A 24900-nucleotide genomic window follows, 5' to 3' on the forward strand; every position below is an offset into this window, starting at 1 on the left:
TGACGACACAACAATGAGACAGCCTATAGGGAGGAGATCAGAGACATGGCAGTGTGATGCCAGGACAACAATCTCTCCTTCAACGTCAGCAAGATAAAGGAGCTGATCGTGGACTACAGGAAAAGGAGGGCTGAGCATGCCTCCATTCTCATCAATGGGGCTGTAGTGGAGAGGGTCGAGAGTTTCAAGTTCCTTGGTCTCCACATCACCAACAAAGAGGGCATAACCTGAAAGGCCGCTCAGCAAGGAAGAAGCCACTGCTCCAAAACTGCCATAAAAAAGCCAGACTACAGTTTTCAACTGCACACGGGGACAAAGATCGTACTTTTTAAAGCAATGTCCTCTGGTCTGATGAAACAAAAATAGAACTGTTTGTGTTACGGTGAGTGAATGAGGACCCAAAAGCGAACTAACTTAAACAGAGCTTCTTTAATAACCAAACTGTGGTAGGCTCAGATAGACCGGCAGATTCCGACAGGACAGGACAAGGTTACAGCAAACATGACGATAGTCTGGCTCAGGCATGAAACACAACAAACAAGAATCCGACAAGGACAGGAACAAAAACAGAGAGAGATATAGGGGACTAATCAGAGGGAAAAGGGGAACAGGTGGGAGAAGGGGTGACGAGGTAGTCAAGAGGAGACAAGGAACAGCTGGGGGAAAGCGGGGGAGAAAAGGTAACCTAATACGACCAGCAGAGGGAGACAGGGTGAAAGGAAAGGACAGAAAGACACAACATGACAATACATGACAGTACCCCCCCACTCACCGAGCGCCTCCTGGCGCACTCGAGGAGGAAACCTGGCGGCAACGGAGGAAATCCTCGATCAGCGCACGGTCCAGCACGTCCCGAGAGGGAACCCAACTCCTCTCCTCAGGACCGTACCCCTCCCAATCAACGAGGTACTGGTGACCACGGCCCCGAGGACGCATGTCCAAAATCCTGCGGACCCTGTAGATGGGTGCGCCCTCGACAAGGATGGGGGGGGGGGGGGGAAGACGAGCGGGGGCGCGAAGAACGGGCTTAATACAGGAGACATGGAAGACCGGGTGGACGCGACGAAGGTATCGCGGAAGAAGAAGTCGAACTGCGACAGGATTAATGACCCGAGAAATACGGAACGGACCAATGAACCGCGGGGTCAACTTGCGAGAAGCCGTCTTAAGGGGAAGGTTCTGAGTGGAGAGCCAAACTCTCTGACCGCGACAATATCTAGGACTCTTAGTTCTACGCTTATTAGCAGCCCTCACAGTCTGCGTCCTATAACGGCAAAGTGCAGACCTGACCCTCTTCCAGGTGCGCTCGCAACGTTGGACAAAAGCCTGAGCGGAGGGGACGCTGGACTCGGCGAACTGAGATGAGAACAGCGGAGGCTGGTACCCGAGGCTACTCTGAAAAGGAGATAGCCCGGTCGCAGACGAAGGAAGCGAGTTGTGGGCGTATTCTGCCCAGGGGAGCTGTTCTGACCAAGACGCAGGGTTGCGAAAAGAAAGACTGCGTAAGATGCGACCAATAGTCTGATTGGCCCGTTCTGCTTGACCGTTAGACTGGGGGTGAAAGCCGGAAGAGAGACTGACGGAAGCCCCAATCAAACGGCAAAACTCCCTCCAAAATTGAGACGTGAATTGCGGACCTCTGTCCGAAACGACGTCTGACGGAAGGCCATGAATTCTGAAAACATTCTCGATGATGATTTGTGCCGTCTCTTTAGCAGAAGGAAGCTTAGCAAGGGGAATGAAATGAGCCGCCTTAGAGAACCTATCGACAACCGTAAGAATAACAGTCTTCCCCGCTGACGAAGGCAGTCCGGTGACAAAATCTAAGGCGATGTGAGACCACGGTCGAGAGGGAATGGGAAGCGGCCTGAGACGGCCGGCAGGAGGGGAGTTACCGGACTTAGTCTGCGCGCAGACCGAACAAGCAGCCACGAAACGACGCGTGTCATGCTCCCGGGTGGGCCACCAAAAACGCTGGCGAATGGAAGCAAGCGTACCCCGAACGCCAGGGTGGCCGGCTAACTTAGCAGAGTGAGCCCACTGAAGAACGGCCAGACGAGTAGGAACGGGAACGAAAATAAGGTTCCTAGGACAAGCGCGCGGCGACGGAGTGTGAGTGAGCGCTTGCTTTACCTGCCTCTCAATTCCCCAGACAGTCAACCCGACAACACGCCCCTCAGGGAGAATCCCCTCGGGGTCAGTGGAGGCTACTGAAGAACTGAAGAGACGAGATAAAGCATCAGGCTTGGTGTTCTTAGAGCCCGGACGATAAGAAATCACGAACTCGAAACGAGCGAAAAACAGCGCCCAACGCGCCTGACGCGCATTAAGTCGTTTGGCAGAACGGATGTACTCAAGGTTCCTATGGTCAGTCCAAACGACAAAAGGAACGGTCGCCCCCTCCAACCACTGTCGCCATTCGCCTAGGGCTAACCGGATGGCGAGCAGTTCGCGGTTTCCCACATCATAGTTACGTTCCGACGGCGACAGGCGATGAGAAAAATACGCGCATGGGTGGACCTTGTCGTCAGAGAGGGAGCGCTGAGAAAGAATGGCTCCCACGCCCACCTCTGACGCGTCAACCTCGACAACGAACTGTCTAGAGACGTCAGGTGTAACAAGGATAGGAGCGGATGTAAAACGATTCTTGAGGAGATCAAAAGCTCCCTGGGCGGAAACGGACCACTTAAAGCACGTCTTGACAGAAGTAAGGGCTGTGAGAGGAGCTGCCACCTGACCGAAATTACGGATGAAACGACGATAGAAGTTCGCGAAGCCGAGAAAGCGCTGCAGCTCGACGCGTGACTTAGGGGCGGGCCAATCAATGACAGCTTGGACCTTAGCGGGATCCATCTTAATGCCTTCAGCGGAAATAACAGAACCGAGAAATGTGACGGAGGAGGCATGAAAAGTGCACTTCTCAGCCTTCACAAAAAGACAATTCTCTAAAAGGCGCTGGAGGACACGTCGAACGTGCTGAAGATGAATCTGGAGTGACGGTGAAAAAATCAGGATATCGTCAAGGTAAACGGAAACAAAGATGTTCAGCATGTCTCTCAGGACATCATTGACTAATGCCTGAAAGACAGCTGGAGCGTTAGCGAGGCCGAAAGGAAGAACCCGGTATTCAAAGTGCCCTAACGGAGTGTTAAACGCCGTCTTCCACTCGTCCCCCTCCCTGATGCGCACGAGATGGTAAGCGTTACGAAGGTCCAACTTAGTGAAAAACCTGGCTCCCTGCAGGATCTCGAAGGAGAGACAGGAGTAGTAGCGCTCACCAGTAGCCCTCCGCTTACTGATGAGCTCTGGCTTTTACTGGACATGAAGTGACAAAATGACCAGCAGAACCGCAATAGAGACAGAGGCGGTTGGTGATTCTCCGTTCCCTCTCCTTAGTCGAGATGCGGATACCTCCCAGCTGCATAGGCTCAGCTCCCGAGCCGGCAGAGGAAGATGGTAGTGATGCGGAGAGGGGGGCAACGGAGAACGCGAGCTCCTTTCCACGAGCTCGGTGACGAAGATCAACCCGTCGCTCAATGCGAATAGCGAGTTCAATCAGGGAATCCACGCTGGAAGGGACCTCCCGGGAGAGAATCTCATCCTTTACCTCTGCGCGGAGACCCTCCAGAAAACGAGCGAGCAAAGCCGGCTCGTTCCAGCCACTGGAGGCAGCAAGAGTGCGAAACTCAATAGAGTAGTCTGTTATGGATCGATTACCTTGACATAGGGAAGACAGGGCCCTGGAAGCCTCCTCCCCAAAAACAGATCGATCAAAAACCCGTATCATCTCCTCCTTAAAGTCCTGATACTGGTTAGTACACTCAGCCCTTGCCTCCCAGATTGCCGTGCCCCACTCACGAGCCCGTCCAATAAGGAGAGATATGACGTAGGCGACACGAGCAGTGCTCCTGGAGTAAGTGTTGGGCTGGAGAGAAAACACAATATCACACTGGGTGAGGAACGAGCGGCATTCAGTGGGCTCCCTAGAGTAACACGGCGGGTTATTGATTCTGGGCTCCGGAGATTCGAAAGCCCTGGAAGTGGCCGGTGGATCGAGGCGGAGATGGTGAACCTGTTCTGTGAGGTTGGAGACTTGGGTGGCCAGGGTCTCAACGGCATGTCGAGCAGCAGACAATTCCTGCTCGTGTCTGCCTAGCATCGCTCCCTGGATCTCGACGGCTGAGTGGAGAGGATCCGAAGTCGCTGGGTCCATTCTTGGTCGGATTCTTCTGTTACGGTGAGTGAATGAGGACCCAAAAGCGAACTAACTTAAACAGAGCTTCTTTAATAACCAAACTGTGGTAGGCTCAGATAGACCGGCAGATTCCGACAGGACAGGACAAGGTTACAGCAAACATGACGATAGTCTGGCTCAGGCATGAAACACAACAAACAAGAATCCGACAAGGACAGGAACAAAAAACAGAGAGAGATATAGGGGACTAATCAGAGGGAAAAGGGGAACAGGTGGGAGAAGGGGTGACGAGGTAGTCAAGAGGAGACAAGGAACAGCTGGGGGAAAGCGGGGGAGAAAAGGTAACCTAATACGACCAGCAGAGGGAGACAGGGTGAAAGGAAAGGACAGAAAGACACAACATGACAATACATGACAGTTTGGCCATGATGACCATTGTTATGTCTGGAGGAAAAGGGGGGAGGCTTGCAAGCCGAAGAACACCATCCCAACTGTGAAGCACGGGGGTGGCAGCATCATGTTGTGGGGGTGCTTTGCTACAAATCAAATCAATTTATATAGCCCTTCGTACATCAGCTGATATCTCAAAGTGCTGTACAGAAACCCAGCCTAAAACCCCAAACAGCAAGCAATGCAGGTGTAGAAGCACGGTGGCTAGGAAAAACTCCCTAGAAAGGCCAAAACCTAGGAAGAAACCTAGAGAGGAACCAGGCTATGTGGGGTGGCCAGTCCTCTTCTGGCTGTGCCGGGTGGAGATTATAACAGAACATGGCCAAGATGTTCAAATGTTCATAAATGACCAGCATGGTCCAATAATAATAAGGCAGAACAGTTGAAACTGGAGCAGCAGCACGGCCAGGTGGACTGGGGACAGCAAGGAGTCATCATGTCAGGTAGTCCTGAGGCATGTTCCTAGGGCTCAGGTCCTCCGAGAGAGAGAGAGAGAAAGAAAGAGAGAAAGAGAGAATTAGAGAGCACACTTAAATTCACACAGGACACCGAATAGGACAGGAGAAGTACTCCAGATATAACAAACTGATCCTAGCCCCCCGGCACATAAACTACTGCAGCATAAATACTGGAGGCTGAGACAGGAGGGGTCAGGAGACACTGTGGCCCCATCCGAGGACACACCCGGACAGGGCCAAACAAGAAGGATATAACGCCACCCACTTTGCCAAAGCACAGCCCCCACACCACTAGAGGGATACAGTGCCTTGCGAAAGTATTCGGCCCCCTTGAACTTTGCGACCTTTTGCCACATTTCAGGCTTCAAACATAAAGATATAAAACTGTATTTTTTTGTGAAGAATCAAAAACAAGTGGGACACAATCATGAAGTGGAACGACATTTATTGGATATTTCAAACTTTTTTAACAAATCAAAAACTGAAAAATTGGCCGTGCAAAATTATTCAGCCCCCTTTACTTTCAGTGCAGCAAACTCTCTCCAGAAGTTCAGTGAGGATCTCTGAATGATCCAATGTTGACCTAAATGACTAATGATGATAAATACAATGCACCTGTGTGTAATCAAGTCTCCGTATAAATGCACCTGCACTGTGATAGTCTCAGAGGTCCGTTAAAAGCGCAGAGAGCATCATGAAGAACAAGGAACACACCAGGCAGGTCCGAGATACTGTTGTGAAGAAGTTTAAAGCCGGATTTGGATACAAAAATATTTCCCAAGCTTTAAACATCCCAAGGAGCACTGTGCAAGCGATAATATTGAAATGGAAGGAGTATCAGACCACTGCAAATCTACCAAGACCTGGCCGTCCCTCTAAACTTTCAGCTCATACAAGAAGACTGATCAGAGATGCAGCCAAGAGGCCCATGATCACTCTGGATGAACTGCAGAGATCTACAGCTGAGGTGGGAGACTCTGTCCATAGGACAACAATCAGTCGTATATTGCACAAATCTGGCCTTTATGGAAGAGTGGCAAGAAGAAAGCCATTTCTTAAAGATATCCATAAAAAATGTTGTTTAAAGTTTGCCACAAGCCACCTGGGAGACACACCAAACATGTGGAAGAAGGTGCTCTGGTCAGATGAAACCAAAATTGAACTTTTTGGCAACAATGCAAAACGTTATGTTTGGCGTAAAAGCAACACAGCTGAACACACCATCCCCACTGTCAAACATGGTGGTGGCAGCATCATGGTTTGGGCCTGCTTTTCTTCAGCAGGGACAGGGAAGATGGTTAAAATTGATGGGAAGATGGATGGAGCCAAATACAGGACCATTCTGGAAGAAAACCTGATGGAGTCTGCAAAAGACCTGAGACTGGGACGGAGATTTGTCTTCCAACAAGACAATGATCCAAAACATAAAGCAAAATCTACAATGGAATGGTTCAAAAATAAACATATCCAGGTGTTAGAATGGCCAAGTCAAAGTCCAGACCTGAATCCAATCGAGAATCTGTGGAAAGAACTGAAAACTGCTGTTCACAAATGCTCTCCATCCAACCTCACTGAGCTCGAGCTGTTTTGCAAGGAGGAATGGGAAAAAATGTCAGTCTCTCGATGTGCAAAACTGATAGAGACATACCCCAAGCGACTTACAGCTGTAATCGCAGCAAAAGGTGGCGCTACAAAGTATTAACTTAAGGGGGCTGAATAATTTTGCACGCCCAATTTTTCAGTTTTTGATTTGTTAAAAAAGTTTGAAATATCCAAAAATGTTGTTCCACTTCATGATTGTGTCCCACTTGTTGTTGATTCTTCACAAAAAATACAGTTTTATATCTTTATGTTTGAAGCCTGAAATGTGGCAAAAGGTCGCAAAGTTCAAGGGGGCCGAATACTTTCGCAAGGCACTGTATCTTCAACCACCAACTTACTGTCCTGAGACAAGGCCGAGTATAGCCCACAAAGATCTCCGCCACGGCACAACCCAAGGGGGGCGCCAACCCAGACAGGAAGATCACATCAGTGACTCAACCCACTCAAGTGACGCACCCCTCCTAGGGACGGTATGAAAGAGCCCCAGTAAGCCAGTGACAGCCCCTGTAATAGGGTTAGAGGCAGAGAATCCCAGTGGAAAGAGGGGAACCGGCCAGGCAGAGACAGCAAGGGCGAATCGTTGCTCCAGAGCCTTTCCGTTCACCTTCCCACTCCTGGGCCAGACTACACTCAATCATATGACCCACTGAAGAGATGAGTCTTCAGTAAAGACTTAAAAGTTGAGACCGAGTTTCTCACATGGGTAGGCAGACCATTCCATAAAAATGGAGCTCTATAGGAGAAAGCCCTGCCTCCAGCTGTTTGCTTAGAAATTCTAGGGACAATTAGGAGGCCTGCGTCTTGTGACCGTAGCGTACGTGTAGGTATGTACGGCAGGACCAAATCAGAGAGATAGGTAGGAGCAAGCCCATGTAATGCTTTGTAGGTTAGCAGGAAAACCTTGAAATCAGCCCTTGCCTTGACAGGAAGCCAGTGTAGGGAGGCTAGCACTGGAGTAATATGATAAATTTTTTTGGTTCTAGTCAGGATTCTAGCAGCCGTATTTAGCACTAACTGAAGTTTATTTAGTGTTTTATCCGGGTAGCCGGAAAGTCGAGCATTGCAGGAGTCTAACCTAGAAGTGACAAAAGCATGGATTATTTTTCTGCATCATTTTTGGACAGAAAGTTTCTGATTTTTGCAATGTTACGTAGATGGAAAAAAGCTGTCCTTGAAATGGTCTTGATATGTTCTTCAAAAGAGAGATCAGGGTCCAGAGTAATGCTACAGGAGGGACTGGTGCACTTCACAAAATAGATGGCATCATGAGGAAGGAAAATTATGTGGATATGTTTAAGCAACATCTCAAGACATCAGTCAGGAAGTTAAAGCTTGGTTGCAAATGGATCTTCCAAATGGACAATGACCCCAAGCATTCTTCCAAAGTTGTGGCAAAATGGCTTAAGGACAACAAAGTCAAGGTATTGGAGTGGCCATCACAAAGTCCTGACCTCAATCCTATAGCATATTTGTGAGCAGAACTGAAAAAGAGTGTACGAGCAAGGAGGCCTAGAAACCTGACTCAGATACACCACTCTTTCAGGAGGAATGGGTCAAAATTCACCCAACATATTGTGGGAAGATTGTGGAAGGCTACCCAAAACGTTTGACCCAAGTTAAACAATTTAAAGGCAATGCTACCAAATACTAATTGAGTGTATGTAAACTTCTGACCCACTGGGAATGTGGTGAAATAAATAAAAGCTGAAAGAAATCCTTCTCTCTACTATTATTCTGACATTTCACATTCTTAAAATAAAGTGGTGATCCTAACTGACCTAAGACATGGAATTTCTACTAGGATTAAATGTCAGGAAACGTGAAAAACTGAGTTTAAATGTATTTGGCAAAGGTGTATGTAAACTTCAGACTTCAAGTAATCTGTACTTATTATTTTCTGGAAATAATGTATAGGCGAGCCACCAATATAATTGATCCAAGAAACAAGAGGGGAGGGGAAACCCTGCCTAGAGGAAAGAACTTAGATTTGGAAACAATGGTGGAGTAAATCCGAGGGGATTGTATAAGCATGAAACTGTATAAAAGGAGTGGACTGAGACTGAGTCCAGCAGTTGCTCCATGGACCAACTCGGCTTGTTACTTTGTAATAAAGTCTATTTGAATTCACAGGCTCCGGTATCTGAGAGATATTATTGAACCAATATTTCCACGACGCTACTTTCTGTTTATTATATATGCATAGTCACTTCACCCCTACCTACATGTACAAATGACCTGAGAAGCCCCTGACTGAAGTGTGCAGTTCGGGGCCGGACTCAATGTGGGCGGAGTCAAACGTTGGGGCCAGGCTCAATGTGGGCGGAGTCAAACGCATTTAACCCTTCCTGTCTCCTTAAAGGTCTCCCAAGTTGAGGTAAACGTTGAAGGTATCAACGTCAAAAAAAGCAAATCTTAATCGAACCTGACCTACATGGATAAAAATATAAACCATGGAAGCAAGTGAGGAAACCATGGAAGTAAATGTTTGTATATGACCAACTACCGCACTGATGTTAGCATAGCGTTAATTAGCACCCATTTGCACGTGAGCTGTCCAATTGCTCACAATGAGGGAATCTTATTTGGACAAATTTGCCTACTTGAGCAGTAAGCCTAGGTTTACATGTACAGATATGTTATCGATTTGATGATTGATTTTCTGTGTTTCTTCAATGTATGACTCGTTGTGTTTGGCTGGCTCTAAATGTGTATCATTGATGCCATTCCCTTAGTCACACATTACGAGTCTACACAGTATATACCATAATGAAATCACCTGGTCCCAACATACATGGTAAGTCAAGAAAAGTCATTGTAACTTGTCCACACTGCAAACTGAAGTTAAATAAGAAAAAATTAAAAACACATTTACGAAGAAAGCATACACATTGCTTTGAAACAGTGTCCAAGGAAAACATTTTGGCATGTGAGTGCATTGGTGAGAAATGGTTCCACTGAACTGTACCATTTGATTGTCATTATTTTATTAAAAATTGTGCCTTGTTTACACCACAGGGTCTACCAAAGCAAGGTTTCTCAAACAACTGTTGGGTGTTTGTTTTGATGGTAAGATGCTGGCTATTCAGTATGGTATATTAGTCCTATTTTCTGTTATAACACATGAAAAGTTATTATTATTTCTGTGCTTGCAGCCTGCAAAGCACACTATTGTTATTGTTCATACTTTTTCTTCTTTATTATTCTTGACACTTTTTGGGTCCTATTTCATACAGTTTTTACACTGCATACATAATTAATACACCAACCTCCTGCAGAGCTGGATGCTACATCCTGTAATATATTCCTGCGGGGTTGGGGGGGGGGGGGTATTATTTACTTTCATCATTATTGTTATCATAACTATCAAACTTAACAACCTACTCTTTCTTAACTTACAGTACGCTCTGTACATTGTAATGGGAGCACAGTGTGATTTCACTGGGGTATGTATAAATTATGAAATTCTCATCACTAGTGGATATGTTTTTTGGGATCCCCATCCGATTGTGTGATTTTACTTTTCAAAGAAAAACATGCAGCAAATTAGGCGACGGTGGTGCCTAGTTCTCCTGCAGAACTTTCCAATTCCGTAAGTCTTGAACATTATAAAAACATTTCCTTAAAATCACTTGCTTCACTGTAGCCAGACTGACCTGAATACTACAAAAAGAAAACCAGCCCCATCGCAGACCATGATGTCTTGCTCTCAGACAAACTAAACAACTTCTTTGCTCGCTTTGAGGACAATACAGTGCCACCGACACGGCCAGCTACCAATTGAGACACAGCAAACAATGCACACAATTAAGATATGAAACAATGAATACCCACAAAATGGTGGGAGATTTTTGGAGAGACGTGCCTTGTGCATCTGAGCCACAATCCCTATGTTCTTGGACAGTGGCATCCCTGCGTTCTCCTCAATGGATTAGTCCACTGAGGCAGGCTATCACCCCCTCCAGGTGTCGCTTATTTCCCTCAAATATGTGCTCCAGGACATGCTAAACTGTTTTGTGTTCATTTACCTTGACGACATCCTGTTTTTTCCCAATCTGCCCAAGTACATGTACTTCATGTCAGACAGCTCCATCAGCGCCTCCTGGAAAAGCAATTGTTTGTGAAAGCCGAGAAGTGTGAGTTCCACCGCTCTTCTATCACCTTTCTGGGATATGTCATTGCTGAGGACAATGTTCAGATGGATCCTGGAAAGGTGAAAGCAGTGGTGGATTGGCCTCAACCAACGTCCAACGTCGACAAAGCCTTTGTGGACCTGAAGCATCGGTTCACAACAGCATCCATCCAGACCCCTCGTATCAATTTGTGGTGGAAGTTGATGCTTCGGATGTTGGAGTGGGGGCCATCCTGTCCCAGCGATCTGTCCAGGACCAAAAGCTTCATTCCTGTGCCTTCCTGTCCCATCGTCTCAATCCTGCAGAGAGGAACTACGATGTAGGCAACCGAGAACTCCTGGCGGTTAAGATGGTGTTGGAAGAGTGGAGGCACTGTCTGGAAGGAGCAGAACAGCCATTCTTGGTCTGGACCAACCATAAAAACTTGGAATTTCTCCGTACAGCCAAGCGACTCAAGTCCAGGCAGGCCAAGTGGGCCCTCTTGTTTGCCAGATTCAACTTCACCATTTCCTACTGCCTAGGGTCAAAAAAATGTGAAGCCTGACGCTCTCTCCCACCTATACAGTTCCTCTGCCACACCCTCGACCTCTCCCTACCTCATGCCTTGCTGCCAATGTGGATTGTGGTATTGAGAACCTGGTTCGCGAGGTGCAACGCTCCCAGCCTGGACCTGAAGGGCCCGTCTAACCGGCTGTTTGTCCCTAACTCAGTCCGGTCACAGGTCCTGGAATGGGCTCATTCCTCCAGGCTGACCTGTCATCCAGGGTACCGTCGTACACTAGCCTTCCTCCGACATTTTTTCTGGTGGCCCACAATGGTTCCTGACGTATCTGCCTTCGTCATGCACAGTGTGTGCTCAGAACAAGACTCCACGGCAAGCTACTTCTGGCCTCCTTCAGCCACTACCGGTCCCTCATCGTCCCTGGTCTCAGATCTCTGGACTTTGTCACTGGGCTAACGCCGTCTGATGGCAACACTGTCATTCTGACGGTCGTCGATCAGTTCTCCAAGGCCACCCATTCCATCCCTCTCCCCAAACTACCCTCTGCCAAGGAGACAGCCCAGCTTATGGTGCAGTGTGTCTTCCGTCTCCATGGACTCCCAGTAGACATGGTCTCCGATCGGGGTCCTCAGTTCTCGTCTCAGTTCTGGAAGTCATTCTGCACTCTTATTGGGTCGTCGGCCAGCCTGTCATCCAGATTCCCGCAAGCTGTCTCCCCATTTCATTGAGTCCTTTTCCCATCTCTAGAGTCCTTAGTTCCACTGAAGTCCGTCTTGTGTTACCCCGTACCCACCCTACTTTCCATGTGTCCAGAATTAAGCCTGTGTCTCACTGTCCTTTGACTTCTGTTTCCAAGCCCATCCCTCCCCACGGGTATCGATGGCTATCCAGCGTATACGGTGAAATGCCTCCTGAGGGTTTGACCACGGGGAAGGGGCTTCTAGCACCTGGTTGACTGGGAGGGTTATGGCCCGGAGGAGAGGTGCTGGGTTCCTGCTAAAGACATCTTGGACCAGGCCCTCTTCACCGATTTCCACCGCCGACACCCCGGTCAGCCAGGTATGCACCCAGGTAGGACGCCTGTACACGACCAGTCTCTTGCCTACCCCTTTTGGATTAATAAACATTGAAAGACTCCAGCCATCTGCCTCCTGTGTCTGCATCTGGGTCTCGCCTTGTGCCTTGATACAGGCAGAGCCCTCCACCTGTGCATTCAGAAAGCATTCAGACCCCTTGACTTTTTCAATATTTTCTGACTTTACAGCCCTATACTAAAATGTATACAATTAATTGTTTTCCTCATCAATCTACACACAATACCACATAATGACCAAGTGAATATACAGTGCCTTGCGAAAGTATTCGGCCCCCTTGAACTTTGCGATCTTTTGCCACATTTCAGGCTTCAAACATAAAGATATAAAACTGTATTTTTTTGTGAAGAATCAACAACAAGTGGGACACACTCATGAAGTGGAACGACATTTATTGGATATTTCAAACTTTTTTAACAAATCAAAAACTGAAAAATTGGGCGTGCAAAATTATTCAGCCCCTTTACTTTCAGTGCAGCAAACTCTCTCCAGAAGTTCAGTGAGGATCTCTGAATGATCCAATGTTGACCTAAATGACTAATGATGATAAATACAATCCACCTGTGTGTAATCAAGTCTCTGTATAAATGCACCTGCACTGTGATAGTCTCAGAGGTCCGTTAAAAGCGCAGAGAGCATCATGAAGAACAAGGAACACACCAGGCAGGTCCGAGATACTGTTGTGAAGAAGTTTAAAGCCGGATTTGGATACAAAAAGATTTCCCAAGCTTTAAACATCCCAAGGAGCACTGTGCAAGCGATAATATTGAAATGGAAGGAGTATCAGACCACTGCAAATCTACCAAGACCTGGCCGTCCCTCTAAACTTTCAGCTCATACAAGGAGAAAACTGATCAGAGATGCAGCCAAGAGGCCCATGATCACTCTGGATGAACTGCAGAGATCTACAGCTGAGGTGGGAGACTCTGTCCATAGGACAACAATCAGTCGTATATTGCACAAATCTGGCCTTTATGGAAGAGTGGCAAGAAGAAAGCCATTTCTTAAAGATATCCATAAAAAAGTGTTGTTTAAAGTTTGCCACAAGCCACCTGGGAGACACACCAAACATGTGGAAGAAGGTGCTCTGGTCAGATGAAACCAAAATTGAACTTTTTGGCAACAATGCAAAACGTTATGTTTGGCGTAAAAGCAACACAGCTGAACACACCATCCCCACTGTCAAACATGGTGGTGGCAGCATCATGGTTTGGGCCTGCTTTTCTTCAGCAGGGACAGGGAAGATGGTTAAAATTGATGGGAAGATGGATGGCGCCAAATACAGGACCATTCTGGAAGAAAACCTGATGGAGTCTGCAAAAGACCTGAGACTGGGACGGAGATTTGTCTTCCAACAAGACAATGATCCAAAACATAAAGCAAAATCTACAATGGAATGGTTCAAAAATAAACATATCCAGGTGTTAGAATGGCCAAGTCAAAGTCCAGACCTGAATCCAATCGAGAATCTGTGGAAAGAACTGAAAACTGCTGTTCACAAATGCTCTCCATCCAACCTCACTGAGCTTGAGCTGTTTTGCAAGGAGGAATGGGAAAAAAATTCAGTCTCTCGATGTGCAAAACTGATAGAGACATTCCCCAAGCGACTTACAGCTGTAATCGCAGCAAAAGGTGGCGCTACAAAGTATTAACTTAAGGGGGCTGAATAATTTTGCACGCCCAATTTTTCAGTTTTTGATTTGTTAAAAAAGTTTGAAATATCCAATAAATGTCGTTCCACTTCATGATTGTGTCCCACTTTTTGTTGATTCTTCACAAAAAAAATACAGTTTTATATCTTTGTTTGAAGCCTGAAATGTGGCAAAAGGTCGCAAAGTTCAAGGGGGCCGAATACTTTCGCAAGGCACTGTATATCACTGCTCAAAAAAATAAAGGGAACACTAAAATAACACATCCTAGATCTGAATGAATGAAATATTCTTATGAAATACTTTTTTCTTTACATAGTTGAATGTGCTGACAACAAAATCACACAAAAATTATCAATGGAAATCAAATTTAGCCAGAAATCTTGCTTGTTTGTAGGTGACCAAATACTTATTTTCCACCATCATTTGCAAATAAATTCATTAAAAATCCTACAATGTGATTTATTTTTTCTCATTTTGTCTGTCATAGTTGAAGTGTACCTATGATGAAAATGACACAATTGGTGGCTGACTAAATACTTTTTTGCCCCACTGTGTATATATATAACATTAAAAAAAAATTGCATGTCAATTTGGCATTAATACATGTCACAACAAATTATCATTGAATTCATAAATCCTCATACAAACATGGTCTCTTTTTTGCTTCTTGAGTAAGGCAGCTCCAAAATGCAGGTGTTTCAGCCTAGCGCAGTGCTTTCTGTGGTGTTGTGGCAGCCTGCAGAAAATACGGAGCGTAGGGGTTGGTAATGTTCTCTAGTTGCACCGTGATTGGCTCAGTGTTCTGTCACTCATGGGGACACTAAGTCACAGCAAAATCTATGGGGAGAGCTAAAACATTCAAGCCCCTTATGTGATTTACATTAGAAGCTCCCATCCAAGAAGGCTCAAGGTCATTGGCCACAGATAAATGGGATTTGACGTATTTTATATCTACCGTAGCTTTGATTGGACTGATCATGTCAACATCATACTTTCAAAATCTTAGCTAGCAAGCTAGACAAGCAGTCATCATCATGAATCAAGACAACAAGCAAATCCTTTTCAATCCTTGTCATATGAAGAGAAATTATAGATAAAGTGTATTGGTGTTCATCGGCCATTGAACATAAAACATTACACAACAAGTTGGAAATTGCAAATTCAACAATGTGTTGTTTGTAAGGAATCAGTGGCTAACTGCAAGTGTTACAAAGCAATCACTAGCCTGCTATTGAGTGGAGTGGGTGTATGGTCCAAATCTGGGTTTAAGGGTCTCTTTTCCAAGATTAAAAGGATAAACATTCACATACAACACCATGGGCCAGAAAAGGTTGAATATATTGGCTGTGCTGTCAACTGAACTCTGAATTAAAAGAGCTCCGACTGGGAAAATTTGCTTTGAACGGTCATCCAACTTGGAATTCCATGTTGAGGAAGTCTGGCCTCTTTCTAGAGCTACGTTCTGAAGATCACTAAACGTCATGATTTGACCTTGCTTTTTCCCCAGAGTTCCCAGTTGTCTTGAAAGCACCATAAATACAGAGAATGGCAGACTTTGATGACAAAGTTTGATGACAAAGTTTGCCCACAAAAGGACTGTTGCGCCACTTTTCTGTTCAAGTGAGCACAGCACAAGGGGAGTCTAAAAATGTATTGTATGCTACTGCATAATGATGTAAAATGCCAGGGAGATATGTATACTGTGGTTAAGAAAGTAATACTGAGTGTATGTTGTGTAGTAAACTTTTAGTAGCCCATGTGCATCACCCTAATAATTTGGTCCCTTTCCCCCTCTTAACTTAGCCTACTGTTTTGACTTGGTGGTGCACATGTAGCCTATAGCCTGTTTTAGAGAAATTTCAAAAGTGCTGAACAAATAGTTATTGACTACGTCTGTCCTAGCTCGCTCATTAATGTCTTAATCGAAATTGTTATTGTCAGTAGAAACCACATTTGTTTAAGCAAGTCATCCATATCAGCTATGTTTTTTAAAAAGGCAGTAAATGAAGCTGAATTAACTGTTTCGCTACCAAGCAAGGCTCCACAGATAGCCAGGTGTAGCGGTGGTAAGGATTCACTCCGTGGTGCTGAAAAAAAAAACTCTGCTGTTGGGACAGCTTTATGTAGGCCCTAACAGTTTGTGGGCATCGTTTGTCACCGTTATAGTGCAATATCCCCCTTTCTCTTTCCTTACTAATGTATGGTTTAGTGTTGTGTAGTGGCTTTGCTGAGATGCATAACAAAATATGTTTTGGAGTTTGCCCCACCAAGATTTACATGCTAAAATCACCACCGCTCGTTTTCCATGAAAAAAAGTAATGTTTTCTATACAGACCCCTTTTGTCATACAGTAGACTATTCCATGAGGCACCCAGACCTTATGAAAGTTGCACAGTATAATCTTGTAATAAATCAAATTTAGTGATACATAACTTGACATTTCCATTGGGACATTGAGGGAGGATAACCAACATTCCAATTAATAGCAATGCATTTCTGTAAATGCTAGGCTACACAGTTGCTTTTCTTCTGAACAGTCTCCAGTATCAATGTTTCCAAGCAAACAAAAACAGGGAAAAGGAAGAATCTGTAGACATGCTGAGATAAAATAACATACTCTTTGCCAGAATTAGGCCAGTCTTCACAAGATCATAACATATGCAAATATGTCCCCTTTTGTGTTTTACACTTCCAGCAGAGGAATTACATTTATGAGCATGATATTCAGTTTCACTGGTATATTGGATGGTCTATGGATGGTCTTAAGTCTTAAACTGCAGTAATTTGTCTGAGATTATATGAACATGACTGGGCATTCTAACATACCTTTGCTCCCGAGTGGCGCATATGTCTAAGGCCCTGCAGCTCAGTGCTAGAGGCTTCACTTCAGACCCTGGTTCTATCCCGGGCTGTATCACAACCGGCCGTGATCGGGAGTCCCATAGGGCGGCGCACAATTGGCCCAGTGTCGTCCCGGGTTAGGGGAGGGTTTGGCCGGGGTTGGCAGTCATTGTAAAATAAAAAAATGTTCTTAATGGACTTGCCTAGTTAAATAAAAGGTTACATTTAAAAAATCCATTCATCATCATCAATATTGTGTTGTGTACTGACTGTGCACCATGACAGTGTAGTCTGTTGAGCTGTTTATATCGTGTCAGTGTGAAAAGTTGAGAGTTAGCTAGAGAAACTGACAGATCAATAACGTTACATTGCTATACCTACTGACTCTAATAAAAACTCACATTGCGCTGTCAAAAAACGTCAGAATATCGGTCTTCAATCTTTTGGCCGCTGGTTTCATAATTTAATTCAGATCTAGTGTGATTGAGACAAAAATAATACCTAAAGTTAGTGGGCTAGCTAGCTAACGTTAGCCAACTTTTGGCTAGCTCTAATGGTAAATCAACTGGCGAACACTAGCCAATTAATTTACTTCTGTTGAAACAGGACAAAAAGGCTACAAAACATTTCCTAACACACAGCAGCTGTTAGAGACTAGTTAATTCTCCTCAGACATAACTTCAGTGGAGAGGGAATGAAACATTAGCTAACATTACATGTCAGTTACACTACTAACTCAGCACTAGGAATATTTTTCTCTCCCTTCTTCTGTTAAGTCAAACATGTCAGTTCCACTACCTGCTCAACACTGGGGATACATTTGTTTTTCTTCTGTTAAGTCAAAAAGCAGTTACCTTCCCGGCTACATCAGTCAAATAAAGAGCAGCCAGTTTCTGATCTGCTTGCTTTTACAACTCTGAGAAAAAGCACAACATAGAAACAGCAGCTGCTGCACCATGCTGGTCAGAATCTTTGCCTTCACACATCCCCCCCAGACTGGCAAAAACTATTATATATAAAATACATATTTTTGTGTGTGTCCATTTCTACCAGCCCCACCCCAACAACAACAAAAAAATGGTCCAGCCATTGCCAGATGGCCAATCCAGTATTCAGAATCTGACCAGCGTCTCCGCTCTGACCCGGTCATGTCTAGATGGGATACAGTTTATGTTAAATTGATGACAAACTTTTTGGGGGATTTTAGCTAACCCTAACACACTTCTCTTAACCTGCTACGTTACTTCACCTAACCTGCTAGTAGCAGGCTGCTACGCAAAGTATATTTTGACATAAACTGTGTAACTTCTAGACAAAACCCTCGCTGCTGACTGTGAACCTTGTTATCCCGACCATCTTGAACATGCGCAGAAAAAGCTCAAATCTGACGTTTGAGGAAGTTAGCTGCTAGCAACTTCAAAACAACATGTTGTGGAGCACACAGCAGGCATTGGTTAGTTGTTTGCTCATCATGGTGAAAATATATAATAGACTACTCTAGTGTAATTGGACATGTCTGAGATTGAATTTACTACGGAGCTCAGCTTGATAGCCTTGGTTAGCTGATGACGTTGTTGTTATTCTGCCTGCTAGCTAGCTATGCATTCCACACAATCTCTCTGTCTTTTGTTCTACAGAAATGGTTCCATCAAATCTTGGGGAAGAAATGTCTACTAAAGTAACGTTGCCACCTGAGTGGGAGGACGATGAACGGATGAATTTCCTATTCTCCGACTTCAAAGAAAACCGAGATGTCAACACAAAAGATTGGGACAGTAAAATTGATTTCTGGACATCACTCATTCTTAAAATCTGTCGAAGTCGCGGAACCGTCTGTTTTAATTTGCAAGAGTTGAACAAGATTTTTCAGAGAAAAGGATTTGTACCATTGGGTTTGGGTACTGTCATTCGGTGCATGGCTAGGTAAAATATCAATGCAATGCCATCTGCTAAAATGTGAGAAAAACATAACCTACCTAGTCTCACTATCCTTACCTTACTGTACTTGTCTGTATTCCTGGCAGGTGCGGCAAGATACAAAGAGAGTCAGAGTTTGCAGCAAATGTGGACTGTGGGTGGGTGTCTTGGGGTTTTGGCCTGTTGCTGGTGAAGCCTTTAAAATGGACATTTTCAACTCTTCTGGGTAGCAGTGGGGTTACTTTGGAGGAGTCGTTTGTTGTCATTGAACTGGTAAAGGTGTGTATATTTAATTAATTCAAAACATGACCATGGGGCTAGCAGGTTTATCCATTTAACACTGACCTTTTATTTTCTGTATGTTTCCTTCAGGAAAAGGCAGCAGAATTGCTTGGTGTCTACTGGAGTTCCCCAGTGGCCAACTGCTCTCTCCTGTCCTTCCAGGAGCTCCAGACACTGTCGTCCCATGTGTGTATTGATGAGAGTACCCTGTGTATGGCTCTGCTACAGCTGCAGAGGGAGAAGCAGGTCACAGTATCACTGCATGAAGGCGAGAAGGTGAGGATATGAGAATGATTAATTGAAGTGAGCATATTATTAGACTACATTGTAGGCTGCAGTAACTCAGACCATTATCCATGAGATTTCACACACATTGTTATGAGGATAATGTCATTGTATCAATGTGTTGCATTGAGCCAATGTTTTGTTTGTTTTCACAGATTGTTAAGTTTTCTCAGCCAGGACAGGACCGTGTGTCTTCAGTCAGTGATGTGGACCTAGGCATCTATCAGCTACAGCGCAGTGAGAGACTGCTTGAAGTGCGGGTGGAGGCATTGGGTCTAGAGGCAGAGAAGTGCGTCCCTGACACATCACTTAGCGTTGTCTTGTGCAGTCTCTAATCCTCAGTCTTACATTTTTTTTTGTGTGATTTCTGCTTGTGCTGTATTGTCTTTTTGTAGGTGTAAAGAAGAAGCTAGGGTGTTGCTACGCGAAGGGAAGAAATCTCAGGTAGATTTACAATCCTCTGATCCTGTGTTGACTTTTTGTCCTGCACCAAACTCAAACGCAACCAAAACTCCCTAAAAACAAGTCTCCCACCGTTGCCGCCTGCTATATACCACCCTCTGCCCCCAGCTGTGCTCTCGACACCATATGTGAACTGATTTCCCCCCATCTATCTTCAGAGCTTGTGCTGCTAGGCGACCTAAACTGGAACATGCTTAACACCCCAGCCATCCTACAATCTAAGCTTGATGTCCTCAATCTCACACAAATTATCAATGAACCTACCAGGTACCACCCCAAAGCCGTAAACACGGGCACCCTCATAGATATCATCCTAACCAACTTGCCCTCTAAATACACCTCTGCTGTTTTCAACCAAGATCTCAGCGATCACTGCATCATTGCCTGCATCTGTAATGGGTCAGCGGTCAAACAACCTCCACTCATCACTGTCAAACGCTCCCTGAAACACTTCAGCGAGCAGGCCTTTCTAATCGACCTGGCCGTTGTATCCTGGAAGGATATTGATATCATTCCGTCAGTAGAGGATGCCTGGTTATTTTTTTTTTAAATGCCTTCCTCACCATCTTAAATAAGCATGCCCCATTCAAGAAATTTAGAACCAGGAACAGATATAGCCCTTGGTTCTCTCCAGACCTGACTGCCCTTAACCAGCACAAAAACATCCTATGGCGTTCTGCATTAGCATCAAACCGCCCCCGTGATATGCAACTTTTCAGGGAAGCTAGAAACCAATATACACAGGCAGTTAGAAAAGCCATGGCTATCTTTTTCAAGCAGAAGTTTGCTTCCTGCAACACAAACTCAAAACAGTTCTGGGACACTGTAAAGTCCATGGAGAATAAGAACACCTCCTCCCAGCTGCCCACTCTTCTCTGTATACATCAATGATGTTGGTCTTGCAGCAGACGACACCATTCTGTATATTTCTGGCCCTTCTTTGGACACTGTTAACAACCCTCCAGGCGAGCTTCAATGCCATACAACTCTCCTTCCGTGGCCTCCAATTGCTCTTAAATACAAGTAAAACTAAATGCATGCTCTTCAACCAATCGCTGCCTGCACCTTGCCCGCCTGTCCAACATCACTACTCTGGATGTCTCTGACTTAGAATTTGTGGACAACTACAAATACCTAGGTGTCTGGTTAGACTGTAAACTCACCTTCCAGACTCACATCAAACATCTCTAATCCAAAGTTAAATCTAGAATTGGCTTCCTATTTTGCAACAAAGCATCCTTCACTCATGCTGCCAAACATACCCTTGTAAAACTGACCATCCTACCGATCCTCAACTTCGGCGATGTCATTTACAAAATAGCCTCCAATACCCTACTCAATAAATTGGATGCAGTCTATCACAGTGCCATCCGTTTTGTCACCAAAGCCCCATATACTACCCACCACTGCGACCTGTACGCTCTCGTTGGCTGGCCCTCGCTTCATACTCGTCGCCAAACCCACTGGCTCCAGGTCATCTACAAGACCCTGCTAGGTAAAGCCCCACCTTATCTCAGCTCACTGGTCACCATAGCAGCACCCACCAGCAGCATACGCTCCAGCAGGTATATCTCTCTGGTCACCCCCAAAACCAATTCTTCCTTTGGCTGCCTCTCCTTCCAGTTCTCTGCTGCCAATGACTGGAACAAACTACAAAAATCTCTGAAACTGGAAACACTTATCTCCCTCACTATCTTTAAGCACCAGCTATCAGAGCAGCTCACAGATTACTGTACCTGTACATAGCCCATCTATAATTTAGGCCAAACAACTACCTCTTTCCCTACTGTATTCATTTATTTATTTATTTTGCTCCTTTGCACCCCATTATTTCTATCTCTACTTTGCACATTCTTCCACTGCAAATCAACCATTCCAGTATTTTACTTGCTATATTGTATTTACTTCGCCACCATGGCCTTTTTTTACCTTTACCTCCCTTCTCTCACCTCACTTGCTCACATTGTATATAGACTTATTTTTCTACTGTATTATTGACTGCATGTTTGTTTTACTCCATGTGTAACTCTGTGTTGTTGTATGTGTCGAACTGCTTTGCTTTATCTTGGCCAGGTCGCAATTGTAAATGAGAACTTGTTCTCAACTTGCCTACCTGGTTAAATAAAGGTGAAATAAAATGTAAAAAAAAAAAAAAAAATGCAGTCTGGGAAACCTCAATACATTTTTCTCCCCAAGGCCCTGAGGTATTTGAGAAGCCGAAAGAGAGTTGAGAGGAAAGCAGACGGCTTAAATGCCCAGCTGGAGAATGTGAAGGGAATCTTGGACAGGATAGCAAACTCAGAGACAGACAAACTGGTGAGTATGCAACAACAACAAAAATCTAGCCAAAACAGAGCAAGCACTAAAGTTAACCTAAAATTTGCAATGTGAGTAATTTGTGGCTGTTGTCATCACTTCTTAGTTCTACATGCAGTAACTAAGGTATTCTGTTCTCTATGCCTCTTTCTGCTTGCCTCTATAGGTGATACAGGCATATCAGGCTGGAGTGTCAGCCCTGCGACTCTCTCTGAAGGATGGGACTGTAGAAGGAGCTGAGAGCCTTGTGGATCAAATCCAAGAGGTCAGACTCTTCTTCACTGGGACTGCATTTAGTTGCTGTTATTGACAGTGGTGTAAAAATGCTTTAAAGTACTACTTAGGTAGTTTTGGGGTATCTGTACTTCACTATTTATATTTTCTACAACTTACTTCACTACTCCATACATTTCCCCTGGTCATGCCTACTGCCTCAAATCTGGCGGACTCACTAAACACATGCTTCATTGGTTAAATTATGTCTGAGTGTTGGAGCGTGCCCCTGGCTATCCATGAAAACAAGAATGGTGCCGTCTGGTTTGCTTAATAAAAATTATTTGAAGTTATTTTTTACTTTTGATACTTAAGTATTTTTAAAACCAAATACTTTTAGTAGTATCTGTATTTTATTGGGTGACTTACTGAGTCATTTTCTTTTAAGGTGTCTTTTACTTGCACTCAAGTATGACAATTTTGTACTTTCTCCACCACTAATTGTTAGTTGTTGCATGTCCACATCAATCTAAATGTATTTTCTTGCCGTTTGGTATTACAGTTGTGTGACACTCAGGATGAAATGAACCAAACTCTGGCTGGTGGAGCGCTCAACTCAAGTATGTCCTATCACATATATAATATCTACTTGGTTGTAGTGCCTAACTTAGACAATTTCATAATTACATTTCCAATATCCAGAGGGTCTGAGAAATGATCAATTTTCCTATTGATATTTGTTTAGCGGATGCCGACACAGACGAGCTGGAGGATGAGCTGAGATCTTTATTGGAGAGCTCTACTCTGGATAGGCCTTCCACACTTCCTGAAGTACCGTCACACCCTCTTTCACCTGTCAGGGAATCTGGTTCCATTTGTGATGATCTGCTGTGTGCTTTGCCCTTAGTCCCTCAAAGCCTCTTCAATATCACAGATGAGGAACTGGACAAAGAGCTGAGCCGTCTAACACTTGCAGATACATGTATGCCTCTCTTGTTCCTTTATCTTTAAAATACTACCTCAAAAGAGGCTACTGAAGTAACCTTTGTTTACGCATCACTCCCTTAGGTCTTCAAGAAAAAGATTGTACCGCGCCAGTGAAGAGGGCTGAGTCTGCACAGTGACAACACTAATAAAAGAAGTCAACTGCAATATTACCCGGACCCTCAGTGTTTGGGCACAGTGATAAAAAATAGTGTGATCTGTCTTTTGTAACATGCTTATTGATGTCTCTGATCACTGTCATACACTTTTAAAATGTATTTATAAGTGGCATTTTTGAAGTTTATTTATCATTCAGTCTAATAAAGATATCGGTAACTATTTCAGATTGACTGTAATGAGGTTGGGTTGTATGATAATAACTATGCCAAATACAGTGCATTTGGTTTAGTATTCAGACCCCTTGATGTTTTACACATTTTGTTACATCACAGCCTTATTCTAAAATGTATTAAATGATTTTCCCCCCTCATCAATCTACACACAATATGCCATAAGGACAAAGTGAAAATATGTTTGCAAATGTACACTGCTCAAAAAAATAAAGGGAACACTAAAAGAACACATCCTAGATCTGAATGAATGAAATATTCTTATTAAATACTTTTTTCTTTACATAGTTGAATGTGCTGACAACAAAATCACACAAATGATCAATGGAAATCAAATTTATCAACCCATGGAGGTCTGGATTTGGAGTCACACTCAAAATTAAAGTGGAAAACCACACTACAGGCTGATCCAACTTTGATGTAATGTCCTTAAAACAAGTCAAAATGAGGCTCAGTAGTGTGTGTGGCCTCCGTGCCTGTATGACCTCCCTACAACGCCTGGGCATGCTCCTGATGAGGTGGCGGATGGTCTCCTGAGGGATCTCCTTCCAGACCTGGACTAAAGCATCCGCCAACTCCTGGACAGTCTGTTGGTGGATGGAGCGAGACATGATGTCCCAGATGTGCTCCATTGGATTCAGGTCTGGGGAACGGGTGGGCCAGTCCATAGCATCAATGTCTTCCTCTTGCAGGAACTGCTGACACACTCCAGCCACATGAGGTCTAGCATTGTCTTGCGTTAGGAGGAACCCAGGGCCAACCGCACCAGCATATGGTCTCACAAGGGGTCTGAGGATCTCATCTCGTGACCTAATGGCAGTCAGGCTACCTATGGCGAGCACATGGAGGGCTGTGCGGCCCCCCCAAAGAAATGCCACCCCACACCATGACTGACCCACCGCCAAACCGGTCATGCTGGAGGATGTTGCAGGCAGCAGAACGTTCTCCGCGGCATCTCCAGACTCTGTCACGTCTGTCACGTGCTCAGTGTGAACCTGCATTCATCTGTGAAGAGCACAGGGCGCCAGTGGAGAATTTGCCCATCTTGGTGTTCTCTGGCAAATGTCAAACGTCCTGCACGGTGTTGGGCTGTAAGCACAACCCCCACCTGTGGACATCGGGCCCTCATACCACCCTCATGGAGTCTGTTTCTGACCGTTTGAGCAG

The 24900-nt window shown here is 44.9% G+C and overlaps 1 protein-coding gene across 1 annotated transcript; it reads left to right on the plus strand.

Moving 5' to 3' along the window:
* The first annotated feature begins 18216 nt into the window (after positions 1–18216).
* On the plus strand, positions 18217–23723 carry LOC110525635 (charged multivesicular body protein 7). Its single transcript, XM_021605938.2, has 11 exons — positions 18217–18377; positions 18562–18847; positions 18949–19120; positions 19214–19399; positions 19564–19697; positions 19804–19852; positions 22067–22186; positions 22353–22451; positions 22962–23019; positions 23145–23381; positions 23468–23723. Exons 2-11 carry the CDS (start codon positions 18564–18566, stop codon positions 23521–23523), a joined length of 1395 nt encoding a protein of 464 aa, XP_021461613.1. The 5' UTR covers positions 18217–18377; positions 18562–18563; the 3' UTR covers positions 23524–23723.
* Positions 23724–24900: the final 1177 nt, after the last annotated feature.

This window comes from Oncorhynchus mykiss, chromosome 6 (genome assembly GCF_013265735.2).
Source record: "Oncorhynchus mykiss isolate Arlee chromosome 6, USDA_OmykA_1.1, whole genome shotgun sequence".
In the NCBI taxonomy this organism is placed as follows: Eukaryota; Metazoa; Chordata; class Actinopteri; order Salmoniformes; family Salmonidae; genus Oncorhynchus; species Oncorhynchus mykiss.

Excerpts from the sequence above, each read along its gene's own strand:
- LOC110525635 (XM_021605938.2), top strand. The coding sequence starts at position 18,564 with ATGGTTCCATCAAATCTTGGGGAAGAAATGTCTACTAAAGTAACGTTG. Across the intron at positions 19,698-19,803 it reads TTGGGTCTAGAGGCAGAGAA|GTGTAAAGAAGAAGCTAGGG; the intron begins GTGCGTCCCTGA and ends GTCTTTTTGTAG. Across the intron at positions 22,452-22,961 it reads TTGTGGATCAAATCCAAGAG|TTGTGTGACACTCAGGATGA; the intron begins GTCAGACTCTTC and ends TTGGTATTACAG.